The sequence below is a fragment of the Ciconia boyciana genome, chromosome 3 (assembly GCF_034638445.1).
Source record: "Ciconia boyciana chromosome 3, ASM3463844v1, whole genome shotgun sequence".
NCBI classification, from domain to species: domain Eukaryota; kingdom Metazoa; phylum Chordata; class Aves; order Ciconiiformes; family Ciconiidae; genus Ciconia; species Ciconia boyciana.
The window spans coordinates 99,469,767-99,489,030 of NC_132936.1; the positions used below are offsets into that span (position 1 = coordinate 99,469,767).

The 19,264-nt window shown below is 37.3% G+C and overlaps 1 protein-coding gene across 11 annotated transcripts; it reads left to right on the plus strand.

Annotated features, from left to right (window-relative positions):
* Positions 1–50: 50 nt before the first annotated feature.
* Positions 51–18,904, plus strand: PREPL (prolyl endopeptidase like). Of its 11 annotated transcripts, none has more exons than XM_072856772.1 (15): positions 51–752; positions 903–1,183; positions 3,872–4,069; positions 4,587–4,653; positions 5,322–5,528; positions 7,625–7,748; positions 10,014–10,272; positions 10,855–11,040; positions 12,507–12,710; positions 13,461–13,636; positions 15,073–15,289; positions 15,484–15,633; positions 16,635–16,761; positions 17,847–17,929; positions 18,802–18,904. In XM_072856772.1, exons 2-15 carry the CDS (start codon positions 965–967, stop codon positions 18,880–18,882), a joined length of 2,298 nt encoding a protein of 765 aa, XP_072712873.1. In that variant the 5' UTR covers positions 51–752; positions 903–964; the 3' UTR covers positions 18,883–18,904. The 11 variants fall into 11 exon arrangements, 9 of the variants coding, with proteins under 9 accessions (XP_072712873.1, XP_072712875.1, XP_072712881.1 ...); XM_072856774.1 differs by having other exon boundaries at positions 51–327; XM_072856780.1 differs by having other exon boundaries at positions 51–327; positions 1,075–1,183.
* Positions 18,905–19,264: the final 360 nt, after the last annotated feature.

Here is a 19,264-nt window from a genome sequence, read left to right on the forward strand (position 1 = left end):
GCATTGGGGGCGGGAGCGCGCCTCAAAGCGGGTCGCCTGTGAAACTATGCATGAAACGGGAGCGGCTTGAGGAAGCCGCGGCAGGGACCGTGCCAGCCAGCCAGCCAGCCAGCCCGCCCGCCCGCCCGGCGTGCGGCCGCCCGCCGCGGTTCCTTGCCCCCGCGCTGACATCAGCGGTGCTCGCCTGCCGCAGCTGGCTGAGGCGCCCTGCCGCCATCTTGGCTACGGGCAGTCCCGCGAGGGAGCCGGGAGGCGCTCCTGCTCGCCTGCCATCTTACTCCGGGCAGCCCCGCCGGAGGGAGAGCGGGTCCAGCCCCGCCTGCGACGGCGAGTCCTTGCGCGGGCCGCGGGCGCTGCCCGGCGTTGGCACGGCCTTGTCGCGGCGGGGAGGGGCAGGGCTGGCGGGGAGCGGGGCCGGGCCGGGGCCGAGCCGGCTTCTCTGGCCCTCGCCCGGGCGGGACAGGGGAACGGGACCGGGAGCGGTGAAACGCGTGGGGCCTTTCCGCCCGCAGAGCTGCAAAGCTGTCAGTTTTCCTGCGAGGGGGGTTCAGCTCTTGCTGTCAAGTTACCCTCTTGAGATAAAGTGATTTTAGTGTTACATGATACTTCTAAAGGGGGGAAAACTTCCCAAAACCTTCCCGGGTTTTGGTTCTTCAACATTTAAACATGCACAATTGCACCTTCCTTTCTCTTCATTGATAGTTTCACTAGAGTTAAACTTTGAACCGTGAGGAACCACTTTCTGGAGTAAGGTAACAGGTTAATATGCAAGCTAAGCTGTGTGTACCGGTTGTTAAGAAACAGCTTAAGTTTTACTGTTCTCATCTGATTTACCTAATGAATCAGTCTTATTTCTTTGAAAGAGAGGGAATTTTACCTTCAGTTTGTTATGTATATTTCAGATACACAGTGTAAATGATCAGCAGTTCAGGATTTTCAGAAATTTCAGGTTGACTATCAAGAAATGAAGGTTAGGACGTCATGTGTTGGACTGCAAAATCTTCTCCAAAGGCTGAGCTTCAGTGTCAGATACTACTCGAAGCATAACCATCTTCAAACAATATGTCTTTATAGTAAAATAAAACCAAAAAAATGCCAAATCCTGGACTGGTCAGGAAGTACATGCACACAGAGGACGGTGCCACCTGGAAGCATCGTGCCATGGAGATTCTTTTCGTGCAAGGTATGTTGTTTAAGTATAGACCTAATGTCAACCACCACCTTGGCACATCTGTTAAGGAAGCCAGCCATATTTTTCAGATGTTGAGGAAACACGTTTTTCCTAAAGGGTTTGAAGCAGGGGGATACATACTAGGATATCAGTTATGTTCAAAGATGTACACCGTTGTTCAACTTTCCTGTACTGTTTTGATGTAAAGCTGCATTTTGGTCGATTTTCCTGCTGTAGCAATTTTTAAAAAATTGGTATCTTCCGGAAAGATTCAGATAAACTGTCAGGAGAAAACCGCGGGGAGAGATCAGCTAGTGTACAGGCAGAGTGTCCAGACTGATGACACCAGACTTGGCCACTGTGAGCTGGCTCAACAAAACTTGACCTTTTCTGTGCTGACCATTAAGTCATGGTTTGCACCGTATTAAATACTAAAATATTCTGTTGAATTCTCGTAATTGTATTCACATGTGCACATGTGATAAACTATACTTTAAAAGGTACTTTGATTTATTTCTGTAAGTAAATATTGTGTAAATTGGTGGCAATGTATCATGCACAGGGTCAGAAAATGGTCTGAAATAATTACAGCTCTTCTGTTCCTGTGTTTCTAATACGGAGTTTGCTAAAGGTATTATAAAAGCTTACTGCAATATGACAGCCTGTAAACTGATTTATATGCATAATGCATAAATGCTGTTTAAAAAGATTGGTGTTTTGGTTTATTTTATCTTAAACATGTTTTCAGATGGATGTGTGGTTGTTCTAAAATTGTTTGAAGTTGACAGTGTTTCTTCAAAGGTGACCCAAAGATCATCTTGTTGTAACCCTCTTATTTCTAACCATAATGTAAACAGTTCCTAAGTCTTTGTCTGAAATGTAAACAATTGTTTCAAGGAGAACGTATGAAGTCTTGATGGATGAGAATGTGTGGTTCTGTTTATTCATTGGCAGTTCACTGACACAGTTAGAAAAGCTGGTTTACAACACTAGTTCCAGGATACAAACAAGTGGTTTTCACCTGAAAGGACACAGTGCCTGTTTGCTTTGGAGCAAATGTTTGCAAACTGATTGTCGCTGAGGTCCTCTTGCTATCCTCAAAACCCTCTGTTTTTTCCTCAGGCAGGGAGGTGTACAGTAACTCTTAATATATACCTACACTGTGGCCACCAGCTCTGTGTAATATTTCCAAATAAATCCAATGGGAACTGTTGAAAACAAAAGGAGGGGAATCATCAAAAGCTTAATGAAGTGTGGAAGTTGCCAAAATAAGTTGTGGATGCTAAAATTTTACATAGGTACAAGGGGAGATGATACATGTACACGAAAGAGACTTTTTAAATACCCAGAAACTATATTCAGCTCAGGACATTCCTGGGCTAAAATCATTGAAGGCTGGGGTAATATCATCTGTGCTTGTCCCATCCTTATGCTTCCCTAAGTATCCATTTGTGGCTACTGTGGGATTTTCGTTTGCTTGCTTCTGGTTTGGGGAATGGTGTTTTTTTTCAGCAATTTTTCCAGTGCCTGTGGTACAACTAACACATACTGCAATTTCTTTACCTTGACCAGATTACACAGTTGCTCCAGAGCTTCTCTAAGGGCTTTCACGGTTTCTTTGACTTGTGCTTCTGATTTGATATAGTAGGCTAGAGGGACTGTTGGTGTGAACCAGTAATGAACACTAATACGCTTTCGTGAATGATGTTGTTTTACATTCATAGGGAGTTTGGTAACTGGAGCAGATAGTTTCTCCTCCTTTCAAAGTCTGCTCATAACATTCACGTTTTAGATCGTATGCATTTGTGAAGACAAACCATCAGTTCTTGATGCAAAGTGAGGATGGGGTAAAATTATATGCTGCTTTTTAAGTTTAGACACATTCACATAATACATTGAATGTTATAAAATGCTACTTTTTGTGATCTGTGCAGTGTTATGTACTGTAATATATGTTAAGCTTGTTGTTCAATCAAGGTTTTACAGCAAGCAAAAAGAAGTAGCATTGTGCTAGCAATTTTAACAAATTTTTAACATTTTTACAAGAGAAGACAGCTTTGTTGGCAATGAGGTAGCAGTAGTCTGCTCATGGATCATGGAAAACCAGACCCTTAAGCTTATTCCTGACAAAATTGTTGCAGAACCCATATCAGTTCACTGCTTCACTTCATTCTGCGCCTTACAAACATTTATACTAACACTTTTGAGGAGGTGGAGCAAGAATGTGAACAAGCTGCTACGACTCCTAGGTACAGGGGCAGAGGTATGGGCTGCATTGTTGTCTAGGAAAGGAAATGATAAATGATATGCTTAAGACAGGAAAATTATGAGAAAACACCTCTGAAGAAGGAAAAATAACAGAATTCCATAAAAATTAACTAAAAACTAATTCTAGAACAAGAACAAATGTATTTACATATAATCAAGAGCATACATTAATAGTACCATAAATTTTGAAGATAAGACCTCAATAAATATGTCAAGTAAAGCACATTTGACAGTGCCTCCCTAAAAGATCAGGGAGAATGGAAAAGAAAAACTTATTCCAACTGTGGTTTTTCTTTTTAATGCCATGTACTATTGTAATAATGCAAAGTTGGTTTGGGGTCTGTAGCTCAGGAAATATCATTGTTGCCTCAATATATTCATATTGGAGTAGAGAGTGCTGGCTTGTAGCCATTGTTGTCTTTCCTTACTTAGCAGGAAGGAACAAAAATCCCTTCCAAAAGGAAGCAAAATACATCCATAATAACATCAGAGCTTTCGTACAAGAATCTTCTGAAATCAGAGCAGGAAAACTGGAATTACATTTCAGCAAGATACAAAGCTATGACAAAAAGAATCAAGGAAAAATTAGAACAATTGCACAAGTATACATTCAGTTCTGGAAGCCCAAGGGTAAGTGGCAAAAAATACAAACATTTCTCATCATTAAGTACACATAAAAGGCAGTGAAGCCATTCCTGCTATAAAATGCTGTTTTAGTGATTATTTTATGGTGGTAGTTTTGAGTTTTGAATATTTTAATAATTGTGGATAGTAACAGCAGGTGTTCAGAACAGCTTATACCTGTTATGATGGTGTATTTACCTTAATTTCTCCATAGGCAAAAGCAAGTAAAGATACAATAATCATCTGACTTTTTGATAAAGAATAGAAGATGTTGTAAGCTACAAGAGCAATTGCTGGTGATCTGAGCCTTTTCTTAAATTTACAGCGGGTATAGGCAGCTTAAGTACCCTAACTTTGAAAGAACCTTTCTGATACATGCAATTCCTTCTTTAGTATCAAATGCATGTACTATGTTGTGTATGTTACAATTGTGTTGTACAGAACAATGATTGAGTATAGGGATTCTAAGGAAATAGTCTAACTGTATGCTGGACTTGGAACATGTTTGTTTTGTATTGAACAGATCAGGTTTGGAGAGAATGTGTACTTTGAAGAGAATGGCTGCATATTTCTTTCAAAAGCAGATGACGGTAAGGGATTTCTCTTCCTAACATGGTATGATTGTTAAAAACATTGTGCATGTATCACTTAGTGTACTTCTCTTACATTAAAGCTTAATTGCTCTGTTTCTTAAAATAACTAAACTAGAAATACTTTTCTAAAATTCTTTAATGATTTATTAATAATTCTAGAATCCTGAATCTGAAAAGGTGAGGTGAAGAGGGTTAGGAAATAGTATATATTGATACTAAGGCAAGTTTCTGGAGAGGAAAGAGAGAAGTCACTTCTTTTCAGAGCCCTAACTTAACGTTTTGAAAAAGGAAAAGCACATTCATGCTTTTTTATTTCTGAAGGGGTGCAAAAAAAAATTACTAATTATATTTAGTAAAAACAACTGTGCTTTAGGTATCTGAACTTTATAATTCAATACATTTACTAGAAGCCAAGATCTACACTTTTAAAATATTTTTAATAACTACAAGAATTTTTTTTTCCTGGAACTGTAATTTTTTGTTTATTTTTACAAAGTGCATTTGCAAATAATCTTGCAAGACAAATATTTGGTGCTAATAAATTCCAGTAGTATGCTTGTGACTATTGCAGGCAGACTTGTTAAATACAGGTATTAACAACCACTGTTCATTTTGACAGTGCCTTAATTACAGGATTTTTTTTGCTATCTCTTTTTGTTATGTAGTAGATGAAGGAAATGTTGACATTTTATTCAGTACTGAAGATCTTGGCTTTTCTGATGCCTTTATTCAACGGATCAGAATTTCACCAGATCAGATATACATGGCTATCAGCTTAAAAAGTGAAAATTCTGAAGAGGCAACCTGTGTTATTATGAAACTTGGTCATTCTCCTGTTGTGGAAAAAGTAATTCCAAATGTATTTAGTTTTGGTAAGTTGTTTATAAACATCCTGTGGATCACACCAGCTTTCAACACAACATTTTTGTTAGTCTACAAATAATATTAAAGTATTTAATAAAAAAAAAACCCAACATTTTTAGATTTAATCCTTATAGCTGTTGAATTGTTTCTTATTTAAGATTTCTTCCACACTGCACAATTACAAGTTACCTGATGTGGATGAAAGTGACTGCTTTCATGATATAAGTTTTCCTTCATTGTAAAAGTAAGCATTTCATTTATACATGTTTGAACAGTCATGCATATCATTCTTTTTATTAAATTCAATACGGGTCTTTAAAAATTTACTGACATAACTGTTTGCAATATAAAGATCTTTTTGAGAAACGTTCTAGTTATTAAACCCTTACAGCTACTACTGAAGTCACCAACAGCTTTGCTGAAAAGTGTGCAAGTGCTACCTACTATTAAGTGTTGGCTGGAATTTCAGCTGAACTCTAGGATGCAGGTCACAATTCAGAGCCCAAGAAGTCAGTCAGGCCTTGAGTCAATTCTTTCAGAATAGATTACAGCGCTTTACATTGCTGTTAAAATAGGCCGAGGTAAACTGAAATGAATGGGAAATCTTTATTTTTTTATAGTATGCTGAAGAACATAGCGAAAAGGGTGCAATAGTGTGTATACAATGTTCCACATCTTGTATTTTGGATTATATTGTTAGACGTCATCAAGTATATATAGTGCATTAAGCAATTTACCTGGGCAGGGCAAGAATTTAAAACTCTAGGTAAAACTTCCTAGTTAAAAAATTAACAGTAGCAAGAATTTAATGTTGTAAGTGTTTGCACAATAGAAGTTTATAATGCCTGTTGAAAACCAGGCCTGAAAATTTGCCAGTGACATTTTTCACTATACTTGATTTGAACATGTATCTAGGTTTGTCTGGAAGAATCAGGCCATTTAAGAAACCAACTCCCTGTTGCCTACATAGGTGTGCCAGATTATGGCAGATAATGAGAGTACAAAAAAATGACTATCAATCAGAATGGTAGCGATTACACCCATTTTGTAAACTTACTTAGGTATAAGTGAGGTACAGAGGTATCATGAAGTACAGAGGTACCTCAATCATGACCAAGAGAATTAGGTCTTAGGACCACTTGCAAAGTACATGCTTGTATTGCGTGATACGCAATAGCAGGCAGACAAATGAAAGTTCCTGAAAATTTACATCTGTGGTTTTTTAAATCCTAGACTATAGAAGAACTTGGATTTCCCTTCTAAAGGCTTGTCTTCATAGTAAACCCTCAGCTACCTGTGCACTTTGGAGCCACATTGCTGTTTGGATACGAAATTGTTTGCATTACTTCAGTTTGGTACTTCCTCGGGTTTTGTTTATTAAAAATAAACAAAAATACTGAAAATTAGTATTTATTCATAAGACAGCATACAGTAACTTTTTAAAGCATATGTACTAAACATCGTTCTGGTGCCTGTAGGAGCAGCAGACAGCAGTAATTTGGCTGGATCAGTCAGATTACTAAACATCAGAACAGCAAGGTTCCTATATTTATACGTTTCTAATGCTGGTGAACACACGTACAAGCATAGAAAACTAGAGAATTTTTATCTCAGCAGCACCCATGGGGCACATGCATCATCTCTTTTCTCTAAATGGTTTGCAGTGCAGTCACATGCAGCGGTGCAGAGCTCACACCCTCTTTATTATCTTGCTGACTCCATGCAAACCTCTGTTTCTCTGCTCAGTTTTAAACAGCCACACATCATCTATTTTCCTGTTGCCTCCAGAACCCCCACAGGGTCAAGAGCTTCCCCTTCCTGGGCCCTGGAACATTGTCCTCTGCCTGGGTTTCTTTGTGGTTTTTGTTTTGTTTTGTTTTTTAAAATACATTACAAGATTCTTGTTCTGTGGGATTCAGAGGAAACATGGAAAAATCTTTTTGTGGCTTACCCCAGCCTCTGGGATGTAGAAGTGCTGTCCTCGGTTCCATGTCAGCTGCAAACCACCTTTTTCAGCACTGGGTCCAGTGTTGATGGAGCTCCATTTTCTCTCAGTAATAGTATATACTGTTCCAAATTTGACATGCATTTGTCTTTTTTCCAGAATGGGCTACAAATGATGTTCTGTATTACACAAGTCAGAAGAACCTTAAATGCCAGAATGTGTTTATGACCACTTTCACTAATCAGAAACATACTAAGTTAGTTTATACAGAACAAGATGCAAGGTAATACTTACCTAAAATATAACAAGTCCTTTACATACACTAGAGTATTTTATATGTAAAATATAACTGGTTTGGGAAACAAATTATTCCGTATCATATTCTAAATGGTAAAAGGCATTGTTAAGTTGTGTTCTGCTGTCAGTAGTGCCTTATGCAGTCTGAGAACATGCTCTGTTCTCTTCTTGATATGTGATCAACAGAGATCTAACTTTCCTCTCCTACCTCACGAGTTCAGCTGAGTTTATAAATGTCAAGGTCAGTCTCAGGTCAGGGTGTCCTTTAATGAATATGTGACAGTTTCATACAGGGTAAATCAGACTGTAGATTTCATTTTGTTTTCTCTGCTATTGATGTCTGATACATCTTTTAAACATAGAAGTTCAGGCTAATCCTTGCTCTGGGTAATGGATGAGCAAAATCATTACAGCATTCCCAGAGATAGAACTATTGTTGACTGAATACCCTCTCACTAACCTTTCTTTAAGCAGTGGTTTAGGAAGACAAGAAGGCTCTTGCTAAATTGAGTGCAGAACTAGTTTTTCAGCCATGTAGCATGTGGTAGATTTATACAGCATTCCATAAATGTTTGTGATTATTCTTAATTAAAGTTACATATTCAGTAAAGAAATTTCAATTATACCTTAATCTAAAAAACAGAAAAAAAAATATCTGCAACTGAGATGGAGTAAATAAGATCCTTTTGTTCCAGCTGCATTTGATGCATACTTTTGGAAAATGAAGTTGCACTGACCTGACACTTCCCCACAGGGAAACTGTTGGCATAATTCTGAAGGTCATAGTCATTACAGTAAATCTACTAGAAACTTACTCTAAAGGTTCATGTGCTATTGCAGCTCATAACTGAACTCACTTGTTCATTGGAGATGGCAAGACATTCTTTTGTATTGCCATTGTGCAGTTCCATTCTACATCTCATCACCTCTTTTAGGTGCAATCAAAATTTTTTTTAGAAGCTGAAAACTTATTGACTTCCTTAAAAAAAAAAAAAAGCCACAAAAAAAAATAGATTGTCATATCAAGGTCAGAGTCCTTGGGGAGAAGTGTAACCTGCATTTCAGCTTGACTCTTAGAGGTAAGGTCAGCAGAGCTGAACTCTTGGAATCTCTACTGAATACAGTGCTGCGCTTTTGCCAAATTCGTGTGTATTAGGCAGGAGGCTGATTCCTTGCAGACTTTAGATCCCCCGCTGCACCTGTCCTCCTAAAGATATCAAGAGGATGCAATTAGAAAAAACCAATAGTACCAAAAAGTGGAGTTCTTCCACCTGCAAATAAAGGCACTGAAAATGCTATCTAAAGCATCCTTTCCTTCACCAGTCAAATATTTTGACGTCTAGAGGGATCATTATTGCAGTCATGTATCTGATCTGTATAATGCAGATTACAGTACTTAACTCTGCCATTTTTTGATGAAATCTTCTGGATCTTTGTGTTGGACAGTTTTGCTTTTAGAGACATCCAGTTTTAAAGACTCAAAATGGCAAAGAAGCAGCTATGTCCCAAGATGTGACATTCCAATTAATTGACTCATAGAAATTTGAATCTGAATTTCAGCCTGAACTTGTCTAATATTAGCATCCAGCCACTGGTTATCATTCTGTTTTCTGTTTCTAGAATTTAGAAGCATTTAAAACCAGTAGGTAGTTCCTAGTTTCTTAGATAGTTCCCAAACCAGTTCCTAGTTTCCAGCTTTATCACTGCAACACTGTCCATCTTGTCTCATATAGGCCTCTGTACTTTTTTAAAAAAGTCCTTTTTTTGTCTTACTTGCTTCAGATAAAGTTAGGTCAGTAACACTTAGGCTTTTTAATCAATTTATCTTTATGCTAGCTCCTACTTTTCTTTTGTTATTGCTGTTCCCACATGATGTCCTTTATTAATTTCAACTTAATTATCCATTACTACTTTCTTTTAAAAATAGGGTTACGAGCTCAATAAAAAGTTCTACGTTTTGCCTGAATTTTAAAGCCTATATACATCAATGAGCTTCCAGTCTGTCTCAGTGATGCAAAAACCTGGATTCAGTTGGGCAACAACTGAACTGCATTCCTTGCAGATTTCAGGTTCCACACACAAGATTGTGGGTTTTTGAATCCCAGGATAAAAGCAGCAGGAGTGGGTTTGGGAACCATGTAGTCTGGAATTTCTCCAGCGTACTTACAGGCATGCTGTTTCTTACCTTGCAGATGGAAGCCCATGCTTCTGAAACAACCAATGTATTTTTAAAAGACTAATCAAGTTTAAGTTTTGGGGTTTTTTTGTTTTTTTTTAAAATTATTCCTTACAGATTCTTTGTGGACATATATTGCACAAAAGATAGGCGTTTTCTCACTATCAACAGCAACAGCAAGACAACCTCGGAAGTTTGGCTGGTAGACTGTAGACATCCTTTTCAGTTACCTGCTCTTGTACAAGCACGAACACAAGGCGTCATTTACCACATTGAGCACAGAAATGACGAGTTATATATTCTTACTACATACGGAGAACCTGCAGAATATAAGGTAATTTTAACTGATAATAAGATTCATAGGATTCATTCAGGTACCTATTGCAGATCTCATAGAGATGGTAAGGCTGGCTTTTAGTTCTGTGCTTCACAGCTTACTGAAATAATTTAAGAGAATTACACAGAGTGCTGCATGGATTGGAAGACTGATAGTAGTACATGGAGTCTCGCCTGTAGCATGACACTTAGATTCTAACTCCTTTGGCAACATCAAGAAATGAGTATGCTTTAACAGTCATTTCCCCTATATTAAAATGTAAGTTAGGGATCTCAGTCTATATAACCAAACCACCTACAGTTCTGCTGGTCACACTGAAAGCACTTATTGCATGAAAGTCTTCTATAGATTAATCTATGAGAATTGACTTACTTTTCCAAGTGTTACTGAACTGTTCTTCCATTTTGCCCAAGTAAAGGGAGCTTAAAACCCTGAAGTTTTAGTCAGGCAAAACCCCCTAATACAAACCAGTAATTTTTTGCAATAAAAATGTTGCATGAGATCACCTATATGTCTGTACATCTCATTTGTAATTCTTACTACATGTTAGTAATCCAAGGTGGTTTTTTGTTTCTGTAGTTGATGAAGGCACCAGTAGCTTCCGGTGGCATGGAGAACTGGCAGTTAGTTTATGCGCTGGAGGAGAAAACCAAGCTAGTAGACTTGGAGATGTTCAGTGATCACTGTATTATGTTCCTGAAGAATGCTGGTCATCTTTACTTGAGTGTGATTTGTTTTGTTTCACATTCAGTTCAGTCAATAAAGGTATGTTTTAGCTTGGCTTAAGCAGCATAATATTTTCCAGCACTATTTCATTTTTTTTAACCTAACATTATAATGAAAGCAAAGATAAATTCCAAGAATAGAATTGATTTGGAAACTAATATTGCAGAGTTTGTCATTATGATTAATTGTATTACCTGTGGCTGTTCTTCAGGATTTCATGTGGTGGCTTATTGTAGTAGTTAGAAAGTTAGAGAGCAGCTGTCCTATGAGTCAGTTCTTTCTTCAACATACTACTGTCAAGCTCTTTACAATACAGCTGATTTCTGTTGTAAAATAGGACTTGATTCCCTAAACACTCTACTTAGTTTTACTGGGCCTATTTTTGGTTACATGCATCAGTGTAAGCAAGGAAATAAGCCTGGCCTGCCCACAGAAGAAAGATTAGAACATTCAGAAGACAAATATGGACATGGTCCCATAATAAATGGGAAGACTTGATATTGCAGTACAATTTGTGCAAAGTATTTCTTCCCTTCTCTAGTTGTTGCTAAATACTTGTGGATTAAAACCAAAGTGACTCAATTCAAAACCACAATTTCTGGAGACCATTCAGACAAAATATTTAATTGATTTGTTTGCCTGAAAAATACAATCTGAACTACTCACAAGTTTATTGCAACAAGCTACCAATGCTGCATTCTATAAAACTGCTACAGAAAAAGGTTTTCAACAAAGTACGCTGTATTTTCTCTGAAACCTTCATTTTTTAAAATGGTCGTAGTTTATTTATTCAGAAAGGGTCTGCAGTTACAGTGGAGAACTTGGACTTTTGCTGCCATTTCAGAAGTCTCTAGCAACCTAACCCAAGTAAGCAGTGGCCTGGCAGAGGGTTTGACTATGTCCCTGCTGCTCTCAAAGAATGAATCTTGATTTCTTTTATTCTTAGCAGAGTTAAAAATCTTAAATATAATAGCAGTAAGTGTCTGAGGGTGAATGTGCCAGGAAAAGGTTTTGTTCTTCACAATGGCTGGCACCAGGAATAAAGTTAAGAGGTAGGGGTTTTCAGTGGCTTAGCATTACAGAGCTAACTCACAGCAAAAGCATAACAACTGACATGGACTTGGCTGTATAACATGTTGAAGTAGGACTGGAAATTGGAGGGAAAATAGGATGTAAAAAAATAAAAACAATGCAGAATCATTTCAAAGAATGTTTTAATTTAAAAAAAAAAATCTGCACTAATGCCCCTTTTAAACTGAATTTGGATTTATTTTTCTTTTTTATTTCATTGTTGAACTTGATCCAATGGCCTTAGGGGAAAAGTTTGCCAGTGTCTTTCACTTTTTGACTGTTTCATTACTGAATTTAAAAGAAATACAGATTGTGCTACATACAAACTGAAGTTAATTAGCTTGATACTCAAAATAGCTTCTCTTGAAGGACACACTAGGCAAAATTTACAGAAGCAGTGTAAGGGTCTCACTTGAAATGTTGTGTTTTCTCAGCTACCTACGTGGGCCTGTGAATTTGAATTGGAATCTCATCCTGAACATACCACCAGCACTTGCTATTTTCAGCTTACCTCCCCAGTACACCCCCCTAAGCGTTTTGCATATTCATTTAAAGAAAATAATCTCATTGAGCAAGCTGTGCAAGAGGTACCAATTATTACCAATTGTCACACTACACGTTTACTAGCTAAAAGCAAGGTAAGATTTTTTCAGTCCTTTTCCCATTCCCTTTATTCTTCCCTTCCTCCCCACCCATTTAAAGAAAATGCATTTGGCAGGGAATAGAGATTCAAAAAAGGTAAAGAGCAGTTGGTGCTATAGTTACTAAACAGTGGGTGTTTTCTTCAGTGCTACAGAGAAGAACAAGAAAGAGTCGTGATAAGATTTTTTTTTTTCCCATTAACCTGGGTATGCTAGAGGAGATAACAGTACACGATGAGTCAAGAATCTTAGTATAGTATAACTTAGAACTGCTAGTTGATGTATGGCATCATACTCTCCATGATAAATGAAAAAGATGCCAGCTGTTGAAGAGAACACCCCACAACCAGCTGCACAGTATAGGTCAAGAAAGGAAAGTTTTAACAGCCTGAGTTTAAAAAATTGGAGGTGTTAATAAAGAGTTTGTGCTGCAATAAGTGGTAAACTATTTTGTTAATAATAGATATTCGTGGTGTTAAAGGGGGAAAGAAGACTTGGGTGCTTTGGTAGTTTAAAAACTCCTCAGGTGTTGCACTTAAATGAATTTTATACTCTGCATCCATAAGCCTACACAGCAGAGGTTCAGTCTGTCGCTTTATTTTTCAAGAGTGCTTTGTACATTCTAAGTGAAAAAAATTACTGTAATCAAAAAAACACATTTTAAAATAAATAATTGAAGTTTTCATTGCCATGTGTCATTGAGATTTCTGAAATGTCCTTTATTGTAAAATACTCCTTCATTTCCAGGATGAAACTTTGGTGCCAATTACAGTTTTTCATAATATGAATTCTAAAGAGCTACACAGGAAACCACTTCTAGTTCATGTATATGGAGCTTATGGCATAGATTTGAACATGAGCTTTAAAGAAGAGAAGCTAATGTTAATTGAAGAGGGTTGGATATTAGCATATTGCCATGTTAGGTAAGTCAAACATAAAACAGAATTAAGATCTTAATCTGTGGGATATACAGATATTTCTTGATATGCAACTGAAGAGGTACAAAATTTTTTCATGTAGCTATACCTAATTCTTCATGCTTTTCACTTCCATATCTTTTTAGATTTTTTTAAAGTAGTTTTTAACAAAAAAATAAATTTACCTCAGAAAAAAAAATGGTACTTTCAAGACCACATACTGCATTTAGGTTTCTTAAATCAACAGGATTGTTGTATGTAACTTGTAATCTTTTGAAGTCTCATCTTTGCTCAAGAAAAATTTTGATAATGCATTCAAATTGCAACAACATGCTACCTCCCTCTCTTTGCGAGGGTATTGTGTACTAATGTTCAGTCTGCGTCTTCTGAAAGCCATTTGCCTTCTACAGCAACAACTAAGCATTTAACCTGCATCTCTTGTTCTTTTATTGGCTAAATCCTCTGTCTCCAGTTTAGCTACAAATCTACTAGTTTTATAAAACTACTATGTACAATAGGCCTCACATTTTCATTGAGATAATAATTCAGCAGGTAAAGAAGATAACAAAAGAATCACTTTAGGGAGGGGAAGGAAGGGGGAGAATGAGCAATTGTTTGAAATACCAGTTGCAAAACAAATTCAGCATGCAAATATATTGTCTGCTATATTCAGTGGCAAGCATTGTGCTGTTCTTCCTCCCACCCCTCTAAGTATCTTAAGATGCAAATCAGTCCTAGATGAAGATGGATTCTTCATCCAAAGATGAAGAATTTTGGCAGACTAATCAGTTAATTTATTTTAAACTTGAACCTGAATAAGGGAACTTCAGGTGGCGTAGAACCAAAATTGTGGTTGTGTAGAAGGGAATATAAATAAGTTTAAAAATTCCGTATTACAAAATATAACATTTCAAGTAGTATTTGAAATTCACAAACTAGGAAAAAAAACCCCAACTTTCTAACAGTCTCAGAATTTAACCTACACAGAAGACAAATCCTGAGAGTCTCAGTGTGGAGCTGAGAAATACTATTTTACTGTTTTTAATAAATGCTAGTGTTAGTGATATAAATATTGAAAATGTTTTAGATGTTTTAATAGTTTCCTGTATAAAAAGATAATATTAGCGTCTGATTTTGTATTGCCTACAATGACGGTGTCATTTCCTAAAGTTGTGCTTTTCCTGTGAGTTCCAGGACACAAGCACACAAGAGCACGGAGTGCCCTTATGCAGTTCAGATTTTCACCAATCATCATGCATGGATTTTTTTGTTTGCATGTTGTCTATTTTAGCCATAAAGAAGGGTAAAGACAAAAATAGAGAAAAGAAGAGTTAATTGGGAAGGCAAACTATGGTTTTGCCATTCTGTGGCTGCTGCTGTCCTTTCATTATCTGAAGCTTTGCTGTGTAATATTTTCCAACTTGAATTGCTTTAAATTTCAGGGGTGGAGGAGAGCTAGGCCTTAGCTGGCACAAAGATGGATGTCAGCATAATAAACTCAAAGGTCTCCATGACCTTAAGGCTTGCATCACGCTGCTGCACGAACTAGGATTTTCTCAGCCAAAATATACAGCACTAGCAGCTGCCAGTGCTGGAGGAGTTCTTGCAGGAGCCCTGTGCAACGCTGATCCAGAACTTATCAGAGCCATGGTTTTACAGGTGAGGTGCTGCAGACCTTTTATGGATTATGATGTTAAACTGTATCTTCTGTTTCATTCTACCAGTTTCAGAATTGGAAACATTCCAATTCAGAATTCACCTTCCTCATTTGTTTGAGAAAATCTTGACCTAGGCATTTGAGGTCCTGTGTCCTATTTGCCAACTTTTTTTTTTTTTTTATAATAACTTCTAAGGCTCCTTTCGTAGATGTTCTAAATACAATGATGAAAACTCATCTCCCACTGACAATTGAAGAACAGGAAGAATGGGGAAATCCATTAGCAGATGAAAAATGTATGAAGTATATCAAAAGCTATTGTCCCTACCAGAATATTAAGACACAGGTAAAACTATGCTTTTCTGTGTGGAATACTACAGTAATAAAGTGTAGCAGTTTATAAGAAAACAAAAAGCGGATAACTGGAATTTTTTTAAAAAGTCTGTTTTACCTTTTCAGTGCTTTAAACCCCAGCATTTTAGAATTGTCTTAGCTGCTGCTTTGTGTTAAAATGAATCATCAATACAAATATAAACTGTTTCAGTAATAATCTTAGCAATATGTGGAGTCGTAAGTGACTACTGCAATTAACCAAACACCTTCTCCTAAATAATTAATAGATTTCAAAAACTGTTTTTGTTATAGGACTGCCAGGAAGTGATAGGTTATTCTATCGTATAACAAACCTCAACATGTAAAATACTTTCTCCTTTTGTGGGGGGTTTCTGTTGTTCTGCTGGGTTTTGCAGAGTTTGTCACAGGAGGAGGGAGGTATTTTCCACTGATTTTCCTCCTCCTTTTCAGAGGCAAACAATGAAATGGAAAAGGAGCTATAGCTTTGACATTGTCATCTCAGAGGAAATCTTTCTTTATTTGAAGTAATGTGTTAGCTGTGTTGCATAGCTTCATTAAGTAAAATCTTACTACATAAAAACAACTACTTTTTATGTGTAGAAAGATTGCAAAAGTAAACGTCAACTACTGTTCTAAGGTGAACCATTCCATGATTCTCCTTTTTTTTGTAATTATTCCCCCTGTTACTCCCCTTTTTTGTAATCATCAGCAAGCAGACATGTATCAGACCTTTACCAGCGGGGAGAGGATGTTTTTGATTACTTTTTGCAAGTAGATGATCCCCTAATATGAAGTAATTTTTCAGACCAAAATACTTTTTGCAATTAGAGTGATAAAAGTGCTTTTTTAAGAGCAGGTAATTATGTAATAGATGCGTTTTTAGATAAACCATAACAAGTAGTACAGTAAGATAAATAGAGAAGAATCTGTTACTCACTTCATGAGAAAAATCAGCTGTCAAGTATTTAACTGGTTTTTCTTTTTTAATCTCAGTGTTATCCTTCAGTTTTTATCACGGCATATGAAAATGATCAACGGATACCACTAACAGGAGTTTTACGCTATGTTCAGAAACTTAGGAAGGCTGCACTAGATCACGCCAGCAGAACAAGTAAGAAAGGTAAGAGTAAGAATATTATAGATACATGGAGTTAACTAAACCAGAATATTACTAGTCAGGTAATTAAACATCATATACATTGACTCCTCCTTAAATGCATTCATTTGTACAATACGATCCAGTATCTAAAGCTCGGAAGTAATTCCCATTATCTGCAAAGATGACGTGCAGTCATAGTGACAAATAGATAAACCTCAGCTTCTAAGATGCACTCTCCAAAGCCTTAAGAGGGACCAGATATCTCTGTATTGTAGACCTGCCTGAAAATAGTTAAAGCCATGTGTGTCAGATACTAATATAGACAAACCACAACAGGCTCAGGAAACCCTCTGAGATGAAAAAAGAATGAAGACTGGGAGAATATGAGTTGGGCTCAGTCTTTCCTAGGCCTCAACATATGGTGACTGTTGGACAGGGCTAGGTGAACCCATACCATCTAGTCCAGCTACTGACACGGTCAAGACTGCAGTTCTCAACAACACATAGATAAAAATCTTATTTTTGCTGCTTTGTAAAAACCTACTTTTCCCAGTTTGCTAAAACTGCAGATGTTAGTCCAAGTTAGATGACAGCACTGGCAAGACATAGACGCTTTTTATACCTGAAACTTAACACTAGCTTTGGGACTGTTTCCAGCAAAAGGTACATTCAAGCCTTACTATTTTCTGGTACCATCTAATTTGGGGAGAGGCTTTTACCATCAGTACCAAAATAGATCTTGAATTAGCTTTTCTAAATTTCATTATGCCCCTTCTCTGCTAGCAGCACAACTGCAGTGGTTGAGAAAGGATAGCAGATGCTGCAATTGCTGTTGCAGTCTTTGCTCAGAAAGAAAAAAGCACATCTTTCCAAAAAGACTCAGAGAGAGAACACATACACTAAATATATAAACGTTTTCCAAATATGTAGTTAATGGAAATACAAATAGCAAGCCCCTATATGATTTTTTTTTTTTTTCCTTAAGGAACAACAGAAATTCTGTCAGGACAGAGGGCAGAATTATCTATCCCTAAACAACTCACATCCCCACTTACCTTCTTCCTCGTTCATTCAATGTCAAGTGATTGCTCGCTTCATTGTTCCAGGAAATTGGATCCCTAATATCATCTTAGACATCCAGGCAAATGGCAGTCATTGTGAGTCATCTTGGGAGGATTCACTGAATGAGGTATGTTCCTTTATTGCACACATCCATAACATGTTGGAGGGAGGTGTCCCCTCAATTGATACTTCGACCTTAGTAGTTCACGCAGTCATTGAATGTATGTTTGAAGTATTAAAAGAAACAAAGAAACCTGCTGGAATTAAGGTTGCTCTTGCAACCTTTTATACGTATTGCAAGAGCAACTGCTGGTTTTTTATATAAAAGCAGCAGGTCTTTTATATATATATATTTATAAATATATCTTTCTATTTTATATACATATAAGAGCCAGTGACAGAGCCAGACTATTGAACCTCATTGTGCCTTAAACCTCAAAATAATATTAAACTCCCACTGTAATGGGCTGAGAGCTTGGAATGAAAGGTTCCAAGTTGTGCAAAACATTGTTCCAGCAGGAAAAGTCTTGCACTGTAGAGTAGCCAGTATGACAATTTTAAGCACTTAATATTTACTTCCATCTTCCTCATAAGTAAAACATATGCGATGGGTTTGATCTTTACATTTTGAAACGCATGATCTCTACTATCAAAGGACGCTACTACAATTAGGTTTCAACATCTTGCACTTTGTACGAGCGTGCATGCTAAAAGCAACATACTGCCAAGACCTGCCGTATTGTTACTGATGTCTCAGACTATCACAGTTGGATACAAATTTTATTACTGTTAACAAATGCTAACAAATGTTATTTGGTTGTTGTAGCAGTTATTCCCAAAATGAATTCTTTCAGGAAAAGCCTCATTCTGTCATAGGGCAAGGTATTGCTTAGCATTAGTATGGGAAAGTAAGAAGATTAGAATAGCTGTGCAAGAACCTGAAGGTTTATAGTGCAAAGATTTTTTTTATTTTGTAATAAAATATTTTCATTATTTTAGGTTGCAAGACACCTTGCTTTTCTGAACAAAGAACTTGAGGAGGTATGCCATCTCCAACAGCATATGAAATCCTGCAAATAGCTAATAAACACATTGATCACCTGAAGAACTGCGGGTCAGATTTTTATTTATGTGAAAAGTGAACACCTTCTCCAGAGGATCTCTCCTCTTGGATTTCTGCTTTATGGGCATAAGCAGACAAGAAATTCAAAGTTGGGTGTGGCATTGGCTTATAAACATACAAACTAAGAGCTGAACTTCTCTCCTGCCAGATTGTACAGAAGTAGCCGCCTGCATTAATCGATTTGTTCAGTACAGTTCTGTTCACTTAAGCAAGCAGTGCAGCACTATACAAGTGGAGCTGAAGCGCAACGGTTGGTGCTTAAAGCCTAACATGTGAAGACACACACTTTGTATAGGCAGCCTTTCCAGTCTAAGGCCTCTCTCTTCCAAGACCACATTT

What these genes read in the sequence shown, in the direction of transcription:
- PREPL (XM_072856771.1), top strand. Translation starts at nt 965, where the DNA reads ATGAAGGTTAGGACGTCATGTGTTGGACTGCAAAATCTTCTCCAAAGG. An exon ending in TCAGTTCTGGAAGCCCAAGG is followed by an intron (nt 4,070 to 4,586) that starts GTAAGTGGCAAA and finishes TGTATTGAACAG; the next exon opens with ATCAGGTTTGGAGAGAATGT. An exon ending in GGGAGGATTCACTGAATGAG is followed by an intron (nt 17,930 to 18,801) that starts GTATGTTCCTTT and finishes TCATTATTTTAG; the next exon opens with GTTGCAAGACACCTTGCTTT.